Source organism: Caretta caretta, chromosome 10 (assembly GCF_965140235.1).
Source record: "Caretta caretta isolate rCarCar2 chromosome 10, rCarCar1.hap1, whole genome shotgun sequence".
In the NCBI taxonomy this organism is placed as follows: domain Eukaryota; kingdom Metazoa; phylum Chordata; order Testudines; family Cheloniidae; genus Caretta; species Caretta caretta.
The window spans coordinates 78,809,379-78,822,451 of record NC_134215.1 but is presented as its reverse complement, the minus strand read 5'-3'; the positions used below and the strand labels follow the sequence as shown (position 1 = coordinate 78,822,451).

Sequence of the window (13,073 nt, the reverse complement as noted above, 5' to 3'; positions counted from 1 at the left end):
GATTTTTTTGCCCCTCTAAATTAAATCTGAGACTGACACACCGCTCCTTAGCTAATACTCTGTAAAAAGTCCAGAGACCATTTTCCTGACTTCCTGCAACTTCTCCCCCAGCTTTCTGAAACTAAGCTTCAACAAACAGACCTGGAGCTAATTGCAAGTGCTTGACCTAGGAGATATTAGCTCTCTAGGAGGGAATTTTTTTTGTAAATGGAACCTGCCTGAGTAACATGGTATACAGTTGCGTGGTGAAGTGGATGGGGTTTTTTGTTTGTTTTTGAAAATAGCAAACTGGTACAAAAAAACTTTACTCTTCATCACAGCTAATTTCAACCGGAGCTGAATAGTCTGTTCCCAGAGTCATCAAAACCTATGTAAACATGGCAGATTGACATTTCCGCTAGCAGTTACTCCTTTGGGGATTGCACCGGAGTTGCTGTTTCTTTCCACGTTTTTGGTTTGCACAGGAAGCCTACAAAAGGAGTGTGCGGGTATGCAAGGGGTAGGGGTGTGTTATGTGTGAGCAGGTATCTCTGATAGTGTGTGTGTGCGTGCAGATATCTATAATTGCACATATGGCCACGCGTGTGTGTGTTATATACCTTTTAGTCTGAAACATTCAGACTTTATTTGCTAAGTAATGATATGTTCTCTGGAAAAAGCTCGTAATCCACCAGTAATTGGCCTATCTGCAGAAACCCATTCAGATGGCAGCAGGAGCAAATTAGTGTAATTAAATGCTGTTTCATTTATTAATATTCCTTATTGTGTTTCATCCCAGCCAGTTATATGTGATCACTTGTCTGTTTTCTCATTACTTACAGTTAGTTTAATTATCGCTGACCCAAATGAGGGAGAGGGGCAGGAGGCATTGGTCCAGAATAGACTGTATTGTTAATGTACAAGAAGTGACCATTAGCAGAGCTGCTGTCACCATGATCAGCATATTTCCAGTTTTGAAAATGAGTACCTGAAATCCACAGCTTTGGACTGACGATCTTTCTTTCTGAAGCTCATTGCTGCATAAACAACGTCTTTGATAGCTGGTCTCTGTAGGCCTGATCCCGTAGCGATGGGACTTCAGTGGGAGCAAGGTTTGACCCCTAGAGGTTTTTGTGCAAAGCAGTGATTATCTAGAGAGGTCTCATCCTGCGAGGTGCTGAGCACCTTCGGCTGCTGTTTGAAGTCAAAGTGGGCCGAGGGCGCTCAGCACCTCGCAAGCATGCACATGAGTGTTTTGTTTTTATTTGCCTGATGCCAGCCCTGACAACGTGGTCTAACGTCTGATTTTTGTAAGTGACTGACTTTTTGGAATCCTCAGCTTCCGTGCAACATCTGGTCCTGCGTTGCTACCTCATTTCCAGCCAGATGGACTGAGGCACAAGGAGGTCAAATGACTCATACAAGGTCACACTGGTGTCAGAAGCCTCTTTGCTCTTGCAGCCAGACACTGGCTTTGTGCTATCCTCACTGGGCATTAGATCTAGAGAGAGAGAGAGAAAGATTTTCCTCCATTTAAACCTTACAGCTTCCCTCCCTTCCACCTCCATGCTCTTCTCCTGTTCTCAGGGAATTTATTCTTTGTGGGACAAATAGACCACCAAAGAAAAATGGGGCTACATTTCTGCTTAACCTCCAGGCCAGAAAGAGGAGTGGCTGTAGCCACACTAAGCTTTTGGTAACAAGGTGAGTCCACATAAACACAAGGTTGCCCAGTAAAATCAAGCCCTGCAAAGAAATTACCTCTGTCCATGAACTAATAGTCTGAGCTGTGAAATAATTTGAGCTCTTAAAGGCACGCATTTCCCATGCACAGAGGTGTGCATTCAACAGTTTATTGCAAAGGGAAGCCATGAGAACCCAGAACAAATTGCATTCAGCCCATATAATTTAATTAGATCTACAAAAAGGTAACATTGGTTGCCTGGGGGATTTGAAGCTCTACTAAGAATAGCTTGGTGGTCTGCTTTAAAAAAAAAAAAAAAAAAAGAACCCCCCCCATTTTGTGCCTTTGTATTGGTGAAGCGACCACCCTTTTTCCCCGGGCTCTAACTTTACGCAGGAATCCATTCACACATACCTCAGCTTGAACGTGCCTTGATAGTGAACTTGTGTGGTGAGTCTTTCTCCGTAGTGCAGAATACTGATTGTTCCAATCACCAAAGTAAATGATGCCATCAGGCAGCACTGAAAGATCCATTTATTTCCAAAAAAGGCCATTTGTTTCTATCACTGAATTAATTTTCAAGAGGTTAGAACTGTTCCTGGTTTCTTTCTGGCCCGACATTTCTCCCAGTGGGGAGTTGATGCATTCTCCCACAATAGAATCCACGTTATTCCCTTCTCCCCCCATGAAGGTTCCCCATAAATCAGCTTCTCTCCGTATCTAGGCTCTAATTTTCTCTTGCATGGCCTCCCACCCCCTTTGCTCAACCCAAATGTCACTGCTAGCTTGTTCCCATCTCTCATTCCTGCGCTGCCATAGCGCATTAGTGAAGACACTACTACGCCGACAGGAGAACTTCTCCCATCTGCATAGTTAATCCACCTCCCCAGTAGGTGGTAGCTAACTCTCCTGTCAACATAGCTCTGTCTACACCGGTGGTGAGATCGGTAGAACTGTGTCACTCAGGCTTGTGGATTTTTCACACCCCTGAGCGCCGTAGTTATACTGATATAAGTTTGTAGTGTAGACCTGGTCTGAGCAAGCACATTTCTTTTTAAGATGAAAGCGTTACAGAGAAAACATAATAGCAACAATAAGAGTTCCTATACACCTGCTAAAAGCTTCCCAGAGGTCACCCATCAGTCTTATGGGGCCTCAGTAGGCCAAAATCTTCCAGCCTCTCCCAGGAAAGACTGCGGTCCTCCTTAGGCAGAAGGTCCTGTCTGTTTGGTGGATCAGAAAGATGGACCTCAGTCAGTTTAAACTCAGCTATTTGTCCAAAGTCCTTTCTTTGTTGGTCTCTGGAGACTCCAGTTTGAACCAGTATATATAAGCCTCTCCAGGTGATGATACCTCTGTGGAGGCATTACGCCCTGAGTGAATGTGCCTAATCACCCCACAGTGTTCTTAGTTCCTGGGGGTCTGTGGTTCCCATCCCCCATGGAGTTACAGACAATTCCTAGCCCATTGTGATACATAAACTTAATAAAGTGAGAGCTCCCAAAGATACTGCAGGAAATTGCCATAGCTGTCAAAGCGACCCACCTGATGTCCTAGACAAAACAGTTGCTGCAAAGAAATTCATTTTAACTTTTATTTAGGGTAAAAACTTGGCTTTTTGACCAAATGAAACAAAAAAAATTTTAAATTTTCTTTTTCCATTTTTGGTTGATGAAAAAAGTATCTTTTACAAAATCCCATGAAACCTTTCAAAGACAAATGTCAAAGACAATTAAAAAAATATTATTTTCATTGACATTTTTCATGAAAGAGGAAAATAAATTCTTAACCAGTTGTTCTAGGCAGCCTTTCAAAGTAGGAGACCAATTCATTACTTATCCGCTTTCTCTTACTGCGCAGCCCTGTGCACTTACAGAGGTAGATAAATAATCATAATGATGCACCCTTAGAACTCGAGTTTTGGCTTACATCCTTGCATCACAAAAAGTACTGTAGTTAAAACATCGAGAGGGACTAGTGGTAGCTAGTACAATACCAGGCAAGCCTGAAGAGAATTAGCCGATGTGTTATGGGTAAATGTCCATAATTGCTATGGTACAGTTACTTCTCCAATAACGTTCATAGTGCTAAACGAAAATGTTACATTGCTTATTCTCATAGATAGCAAATAATCCTTACTGTTTCTTCCAGAAGAGTTACTGTGATACCGTGAAATAACATGAATAGAGAATAATATGAAGGTACTTCCTATTTATGAGGTAATAACTCAATTGTGAGCTGAGTAACTCCAAGGTCAAAGGTGGCTTGTTAGCCCAGAAGACAGTTGTTATTGGGTCAAGAGGAAGCACCTTGCGCTGCGGTTATTATACTGAAATGTATAACAGTGAGATGTTTTTGCGACGTAATTGGGTTTTTCGTCTTCTGTTAGCTGGATGAAGCGAGAAGTTGTGGCAGCCATGTTTGTGGTGGGCCTGTGGATGGTGACTTCTAAGGGCAGTAGCCAATGAGAGTGCAGGGATTTGCATAGTGTCTGAGTGCCGAAAACTATGATGTCCATCAGTGAGTCAGTAACCATGCAGCCCTCTGATTGGTTTAGACCATTCCATTTTGGTATAATACAAAGTAACTCTGACATTAACTTGTCACGACTGCGCGTATGTATCGATTGTGGCTGCTGAACATGGTTAACCATTTTGCTAATGAAGTGCGTGAATATAAATTGACCAGCGTGTAACAATTTCTATTAAAGTGCATTTCAAAAGTAACCCAACTGCTTCATCTGCTTTTGCTACTGCCAGGTTTCCTGGAATGAGATTCGTAGCAGAATTCATTGATATAAAGCCCTCAGTCTCTACGTGCGTAATACAAAATTGTGCACGCACGCACACACACACGTGAGCTGCATGTTTCAGGTGCAGATGCTTACTCACATCTTTGAACACCTCTGCATGCACAAGGGTTAAAATATACCCCTGAAAAACCCATTCACCTTAATGGAGTTTGCGGGTGCATGTTCTATAGGTGTTAAACATTTCAAGCTGTCCATGCAGGTTTTTGTACCTGCAAAGCATGGGTGAATAGATGTGAGTGTGCAGTTTTTGCATATGCACACGCAAGAGGAAGCCGGACAGAAGATCAGCTGAAGATTTGGCCCAAAATGGGATCCTTCCTTATATAAAACACGCAAAATGGAAAAGCTCAAATAATAAAATACTAAAAGATTCTAACTGTCACGGGGGAACTTTAAGAAAGAGAGGTAGAGTGGTGTATTGGAGACCTGCATTCTATTCCTAATTTTGCTACTGAGCCACTATTAGATGTTAGGCAAGTCAGTTAGCCTCTCTGTGCCTGAGTTTCTCCACATGTAACATGGAGATCTTTATCCACCTGTATAAAGTGCTTTGAGATCGTTATAGGAAGATAGCTACTGAAGTGTAGAGTATTATTCCCACTGCCTCCGACCCACTAGTGTCTTGGTATGTACATGCGGTAGGGTCTGATACCAAACCAATCAAGATAAAAGAGCATTTTCCCACTGACTTCAATGGGCTTTGAATTAGGACTTCAAAAGGAAGATGCATGCAGTGTTGTGTTACCTGATACATTGCATCCTATTGGTCTTAAAATCTATGAAATCAGCAGAGACCCCATATTAGATTTGGAGCATGAGCTCTTCTCGTAATGTGACATAGGAAGAACGGTATTAGAAATATTGTGTCAGAGCTAAGAAAATCCCAATTATCCACTTGCTCTGCATCGGACCAAAACAGATCAGTGCTCTAAACCCCCGTGTCCTGTGGTAATAATGTCCATTTGTTAGGGCTAGTGTTATTGTGACGTCATTGGAAAGTGTGTTGGCTGCATTTAACCGACATCTTTAAGCCATACGGCATTTCTCCAACTTCCTTTTTTGTGTTGAACTGCCTGTTCTTTCAGGTTTGGAGGGATACAAATCTGTGTCTCGGAAATAATCTGATCATTGCTTTCCTTTTTATTCTGCAGTCTACATGGAATAAATCAATTAATCAGAACTGGGCTAGTAGCATAGCCAGATGTGGAGATGCCATTACAAAGGAGCCTACTGCTGCTGTGAATGGAACGCTGAAGCCGCCTTCTAATGCAGGACAAAAGCTTTTGCTACAAGCCCTGGTGTACGATGCTGTTACGGTGGGTGTCTTCAGTATTTTAGTGTCAGCCGCTTGTGCACTATGGTACATTTGTTATGTGTCTTTTCATCTTTTTCCCTGCTTGTAGAGGGAGAGAAAATATTTACCCCTTAGAGTTAGTCTCAGTTTGCTGATTATGGTTTTTGTTCCATTGCCCAAGTATAACACTGTATGTCATGTGTGATTTGCGTACGTGGTGTGACAGGGTCGGGCCAGATGGCTACAGGAGAGTGATAGAAGGCAGATATATTAGCCCCAGGTTAAGTAGGTCCCTATTCCCTGGGTAAGGTAACAGTGAAGTTTCCAGAACAATCAGGAACTTTCTGGAAAAAATTAAGGCAGACAGGCTGATTAGAACACTTGCAGCAAATCAAGAAGCTGCTAGAATCAATTAAGGCAGGCTAATCAGGGCACCTGGGTTTAAAAAGGAGCTCACTGCAGTTTGTGGTGTGCGTGTGAGGAGCTGGGAGCAAGAGGCACTCGGAGCTGAGAGGGAAAACGCGGACTGTTGGAGGACTGAGATGTACAAGCATTATCAGACACCAGGAGGAAGGTCCTGTGGTGAGGATAAAGAAGGTGTTGGGAGGATGCCATGGGGAAGTAGCCCAGGGAGTCGTAGCTGTCGCACAGCTGTTCCAGGAGGCACTCTAGACAGCTGCATTCCACAGGGCCCTGGGCTGGAACCCGGAGTAGAGGGCAGACCCAGGTTCCCCCTCAAACGTCCCAACTCCTGATCAGACACAGGAGGAGTTGACCTGGACTATGGGTTCACAAAACCAGCCAAACTGAGGGCTGCCGTGAATCTCCGAGGCGAGCAAATCCGCCAATAAGTGCAAGACCCACCAAGGTAGAGAAGGAACTTTGTCACAGTGGGAAAAAGTTGTTTTATTTTCAGGGAGTCCTCTGTGTCTCTCTGAGGTCCAGCAATCCCCATGTTCTCACTGCCTTACTTTCCTCAGTCCTTGTGGTCTTGAATCGGTGGCCCAGGGGGGAGTGGAGCAGATTCCTTGTTAATGAGATGGAGAGGCTGCTGTGCTCAGGCTCAAGAAAACAGATTTGGCTTTTTTATGTAGCAGTGCAGTAAACTTACACATAAAATGAGTTAGGATCTACAATACTCAGCATAGAGAGTTATTAAGGTCTAATGTATTCCAACCTGCCTATAGAAAGAGTCAAAAATCTAGGGTTGTTTTAAATTCCTTTGAAAGGTAGTGTAAAGCAATTTCCATTATCCTTAGTCTACAGCTCAGGAGAAAATTCAGGTTTCATAGATTCCTTGCCCAGAATGGCCCACTGTAATAATCTAGTCTGACCTTCTGCATAACATAGGCCGTAGGGCTTCCCAAAACAAATTCCTAGAGTAGATCTTTTAGAAAAACATCCAATCTTGATTTAAAAATCCTTGGTAAATTATTCTTAACATTATACATTTATGCCTGTATTTGTCTAGCTTCAATGTCCAGCCACTGGATTGTGTTAAATCTTTCTCTGCAATATTGAAGAGCCCATTATTAAATATTTGTTTCCTATGTAGATACTTATGGACTGTAATCAACTCACCCATTAACCTTCTCTTTGTTAAGATAAATAGATGGAGCCTGTGAGTCTATTGCTGTAAGGCAGGTTTTCTAATCCTTCAGTCATTCTTCTGGCTCTTCTCTGAACCCTCTCCAATTTATCAGCATCCTGTGTGGGCACCAGAACTGGACACAGTATTCCAGCAGAAGTCACACCAGTGCCAAATATAGAGGAAAAAAACCTCTCTACTCCTACTCGAGATTCCCTTCTTTATGCATTCCAGGATCACATTAGCTCTTGGCCACAGAGTCATTTTGGGGGCTCATGTTCAGTTGATTATCCACCACACCCCCCAAATCTTTTTGAGAGTCACTACTTCCCAGGATAGAGTCCCCCATCCTGTAAGTATGGCTTATGTTCTTTGTTCCCAGATGTATACATTTACATTTAGCTGTGTTAAAACACATTGTTTGCACGCACCCAGTTTACCAAGTGATGCAGATCGCTCTAAATCAGCGACCTGTCCTCTTCATTATTTACCCCCCTCCCAGTCTTTGTGTCATCGGCAGATTTTATCAGTGATGATTCTACATTTTCTTCCAGGCCATTGATAAAAATGTTAAATAGTGTAGGACCAAGAACCAATCCCTGCGGGACCCCACTGTAAGCACACCTGCTCAATGATTCCCCATTTTCAGTTACATTTGGAGACCTATCAGTTAGCCAGTTTTTAATCCATTTAATGTGTGCCATGTTTATTTTATATAGTTCTAGTTTTCAAATCAAAATGTTGTGCAGTACTGTCAAACACCTTGCAGAAATCTAAAAGTATTATATCAGTGCTTTTACCTTAGGAACCAAACTCATTCTCTTGTTTGTCAGGATCTATTTTCCATAAATGTGTGTTGATTTGGGTTAATTACATTACCCTCCTTTAATTCTTTATTAATCGAGTCCATTATCAGCTGCTCCATTATCTTGCCCAGGATTAATGTTAGGCTGACAAGCCTTATAATTACCTGCGTCATCCCTTTTAACTTTTTTTTAAATATTGGCACATTTGCTTTGTTCCAGTCATCTAGAACTTCCCCAGTGTTCCAAGACTTATTGAAAATCAACATTAACATTTCTGATGTTGCGTTCTCAAACTTGGGAATACAGATCTATCCCAATGAAGCAGTTGCTAATACCATAATCTGTGTCAAGGCTCCATTGAAGCAATTTGACATAAACTCAGCTGATTCTGTAAAGCAAGAGATTTGCCTGTTTGTCTTCTCTCCTCTCATAAGTACCTCCACCTATCCTATGCTTCCTTCCTAGATAGCAGTGTGAAAATCAGTTATACACAGGATGTAATTAATGTTGTGTAGAGAGTTGAGACAATGTTTTACAACCCAATTATAGTGTGTCATTTACATCACAGTTTAGCTACCCATCAGAGTTTGTCAACAAAAGGAGAGAAGTGTTAAAATATGTAAATGTTACACAGAATTGGCTTAAATAGGAAGCTGGAAAGTTTACACATAGGATAGTTCACTTCCTTGTTTTGGATTGTTTCCTTTCAGTAAGTGAAGTTGTTAACCAGCAAAGGCAATAAGCATTGAAAAGATTTTAAAGCTAATTGTCTAGGAGACTCTCTATGGGTTTCCAAAATAGAGAAATCTGCTTAGTAAACAAATTTTAGTCTAATATAGTAACACCCTGCTTCAAAATAAATGCAAAGGACCCAAGAACATAGGACACTGTTTAAATGTTGCATGAGTGAAATCGTTCTGTTTTTCCAATTTTAAGTGCTTTGTTTTATAACAGCTTTTGCAAATTACAGAATAGGATTGAGGTAACTAGCAAATACTGTTCTGCTTTGTACACTGCGGCCAACATTTTCAGAAATGAGTAGTCAACTTGGGTGCCTCATGTTTTGGGTGCCCAACTTCAGATGCCACAAAGGAGCCTGATATTTAGAAAGTGCTGAGCACACACCTTCTGAAAATCTGACCCTTTAAGCACCTAAAATCACTAGGACTTTTGAAAATCTCAGCCTTTGTCTCTGGAGGGAGAGGGCCTTGTGGAATCGTTGTAATGTACGTGTCCCAATTTCAATAATTGATAGCTAAGGACTTGGGGAATATCCTTAAGAATCTGAAGGCATCCAAGTTATTCTAGGCATGTCGCCCTGTGGACAGAGTACTGGACTAGAACGCAAGACATCTGGTTTCTATTCCTGGCTTGGCTACTGGCATGCTAGGTGCCTGTGAACAAGTTACTACAATACTTTGTGCATCAGTTTCCCCAGCTCGACAATGGAGGTAATGATGCTCACCTCCTTTGTAAAAATCTCCTTTTGAGATTGACTGATGAAATGTGCTATGTCGGAGCAAGTTATTACTACTGTTATTATTATAACATTGCCAACTCTCACAATTTCTCAGTTGCTATATTTGCTGGGGGTTTTTTCTTAATGTCCCAGTTCTTGGAGTCATGTGATTATGTGAGAATCTCAGCTTACATTTAAAAAATAAAAGGTACATTTCGAGCCCCTCGTGCTTGAAAAAATGAACTCTCAAGGCTCAAAACCCAAAGGCAAATAAAAAGAAACCCCACACTTTTCATTTTTTAAACTCTCATTAGTTTTTGAAGCCAGATTCATTATTTTTGAATGCTTGGGGTTGGCCATACTGCTATCCATCCACTTAATGTCTCTGAACACTATTGGCCATACGTCTAAGCCACCGCCTGGTACAGTTTGCTAGGATCCTGGAGTCTAGTCTCCTTTCTGCTGCTGACTCACTGGGTAACCTGTGGAAGTCTTTGCACCGCTCTATGCCTCAGTTTCCCCACCTGTAGCTATGTGTGTTGTGAGGCTTCCAAAACATCTTGAGGTCCTGTGATGGAAGGTGATGATGTATAAGTGCAGGGTACACGTTTCTGGAGGTAGTCCCCCTGCCCACTTTACAGTGTGAAATCTGTTATGCTCACCACACTCATTCCAGAGAGAATGCTTCCGCTGTTATAAATGAGCGCTCTGCGCATAGCGTCTGGACTGGGGATCAGCAATCCACTTGGGGCGGGGAGGGTAAATGTCATGCCCTGCGTGTGTTGACTTCAGATTTGAAAATACATTTTATAACAGAGTCTTGGGACAGCCATTCCAACTTTGCTCACTTGCCAAGCTCAAAACCCAGAATATTTTTTTCCTGAAATCACTGATGGAATCACAACCATCTAAAACCATGTGGACAAGCGCCCGGAAGTGCTTGGGGCTATTGATCTGAATAGGCTTTTGTTAGATTGTTTGTCTTTTAAAATGACACAGCCGGCTGTTTATTTTTTTAAATGACGTATTTGGTTTTGGGTATACAGTGAGTTCTGTCTCTGAGCTACATGCTTTATTTCCAGCATTAATTACCAAAAGCTGATGGAAAATGCAATTAAACTCAGCTGGCATTTTGGGAAATCTGGTTGGGTTAGAATAGCATCTCTTGACTTTAGACCTGAAAAGAGAAGCTTGGAAAAGTTGCCTGCATTGAAAAAGAGCAAATGCTCTTGTTTCTGAGAAAAACAAAGCTGTTATGCCATAAAGCCATTCTGTCTTTGGCTACTTTGGCTATTGCTCATGTTACAGTGTTAAGACTCCAATCCACTGAGGCATATAAAGACACACTTAATTTTAAGCATGTGCGTAGGCCCATTGAACTCAATGGGATTACTAACGTGCTCCCAGTTAAACAAGGGCTTCTCCGTTTGTCAGGATCCAGGGGCCGAACGATCTGAATTTAGTCACTTTCTCCCTTTGCTTACTAACAGAATGAAGTGATGAAAAATCAACCACCCATCAGCCTTCATCAAATGGAAGCCGAGGTCATTGTCCATTCCGATTTCTCAGCCTCTGACAGAGACTGCGACTCTCAGCTTCACACGCTGGACGCTGAAGAAACGGATCCTGAGGACCACAGCCCAGAAAATGTCCCCTCCGATGAGCAGCCCCTTCAAACCTCCCCAAACGCCAAGCAGAATGTCAGCATAGCATTCGTGGACTGCCAAGGCAAACCTGAGCTTCAGACCCAGGACGCCATGTTAAGTACTGACAGAAAGACTAACAAAATGGAAGCTGTCGGCCCTCATGGGCTCACCAACGGCTTCCACAAGCACGGAGAAAGTCTGGACTTTATGGAAAGCGGGGATTCGGACTCTCTTCAAGAAGACAGAGGGAATGTACAGTCAGTCAAGTGCCAAGCTTTTCCCACAGGCCAGCAGGACGCCCCTCTGTGTAGTATCTCTGCGCTAATCAATTCATCCTCAGCATCTGAGAACGTGACGCGTGTCCATAACCATTAAAGAGGAAATTAATCTGATTTTGACCATGGGAGAGCTAGAAGAAGTAGGTGTGAGTTACTGGGGGCCAGATCCGGAGAGATACTGTGTGCCCTCACCTCGCAGTGAATTCGGTGGGGCTGAGGGTGCTTAGCACCTTAGAGACTCAGGTTCCTGGACAGATGAACAGCCCTAAATTCACATGAAATAAATCAATATGTAGATTGCTGTGGGCCCAATCCAACACCCATTGAAGTGACTAAAACCGAACCTTCTGCCTGCAGCCTGTGCCATTGTTTCCTTTTATTCCATGATGGGGAGTGCCGGAACATTTTTCACGGCAGAAAGAGGGAGAATACATTAAGCGTATCTTCTCCAATGTTGCTCTTCGCCAGGGAGGGCCGCAGCCAAAGGGGTTGAGACAAACACCGGCCAAAAGGCAATTAGCCGTAGCCAGCGGCCTTCTCCGCTCACCCATGGTTAAAATGATGTTAATGATCCCTTTGTACACTACCCCGGTAAACATTACTAGCTGGCTGACGTAGTGGCCTTTTATTACACACTCTGCGAGTGCCTCTAACAACTTGTACTACATAGAACCTTCTTCAGCGTCTCGGTCACTTCACCAAGCTGGACTTTGTGTTATGTAGGTTCTTGTACCTATCGTTTTAGGTACGTCTCTCTCCTTTTAATGTACGACAATGTATTTTTATTTCCTCGGAGCATCTTTATATTATTTAATTTTATAAAGTGGAGTAGTGTGTGGTCTAGAGTAGCATTTTTACTACTTCTCTCTTTATTTTTTCCTCCTTAACAACACAACTACCTCATGTCTGTTGGAGAAAAAAAAAAAAGCAGTAGATTTACTCTTTTGTTATAGTCCATTTTAGTTTTTAACTTATTCTTATACTGCCTTTTTCTAAAGAATATGTTTGCACTGGTTTTTGACTATTTTTTAATGAATAGTGCTGCAGGTGTCAAGTCTCTCTCTTTCTTTTGAATACATTACGGCAGGACCACCTGCCCTAGGACTGACGCGTTGGGCGTGTTTGGCCGTTAGAACCATGTGCTTTGCAAAAAGGCCATCGCAGATGGGGCGATGGTTGGCAGCATTTTGTTTTTAAGGGGCTCATGCTGGTAAAGAAAATGAAGAGCTGAAGTTTTCAAACGGGGAGCGTCAGTTTGTTAGGGCCCAACATGAGACATAGAATCATAGAATATCAGGATTGGAAGAGACCTCAGGAGGTCATCTAGTCCAACCCCAACTAAAGAGACACTTTAAAGAGGCCAGATTGCCTGAGTGTGGGTACAAAACAGTTTCTGAAAATTGGGTCCCTTTAAAGTGGGTCAAATTCGGCAGCCAAAATCACAAGTCACTTCTGACAATCTTGGCCAAAATGGATTTTCAGGGTGTGCCTGGCCTTCGAGCTGGGGCGTCCGCTTTCCTGCTCAAG

General features: G+C 42.6%; 1 protein-coding gene across 3 annotated transcripts in view; it reads left to right on the top strand.

Moving 5' to 3' along the window:
• IGDCC4 (immunoglobulin superfamily DCC subclass member 4) overlaps positions 1 to 13,073 on the top strand; it is a 194,108-nt gene that overhangs the window by 168,972 nt on the left and 12,063 nt on the right. For 2 of the 3 annotated variants that reach the window (XM_048866840.2, XM_075133220.1), the window contains 2 exons: positions 5,627 to 5,791; positions 11,113 to 12,387. In XM_048866840.2, the coding sequence (XP_048722797.2) occupies positions 5,627 to 5,791; positions 11,113 to 11,643 (696 nt within the window). In that variant the 3' untranslated portion in view covers positions 11,644 to 12,387. Of the gene's footprint in view, positions 1 to 5,626; positions 5,792 to 11,112; positions 12,388 to 13,073 lie in introns of those variants that run through there. The other variant, XM_048866842.2, reaches the window with a different exon arrangement.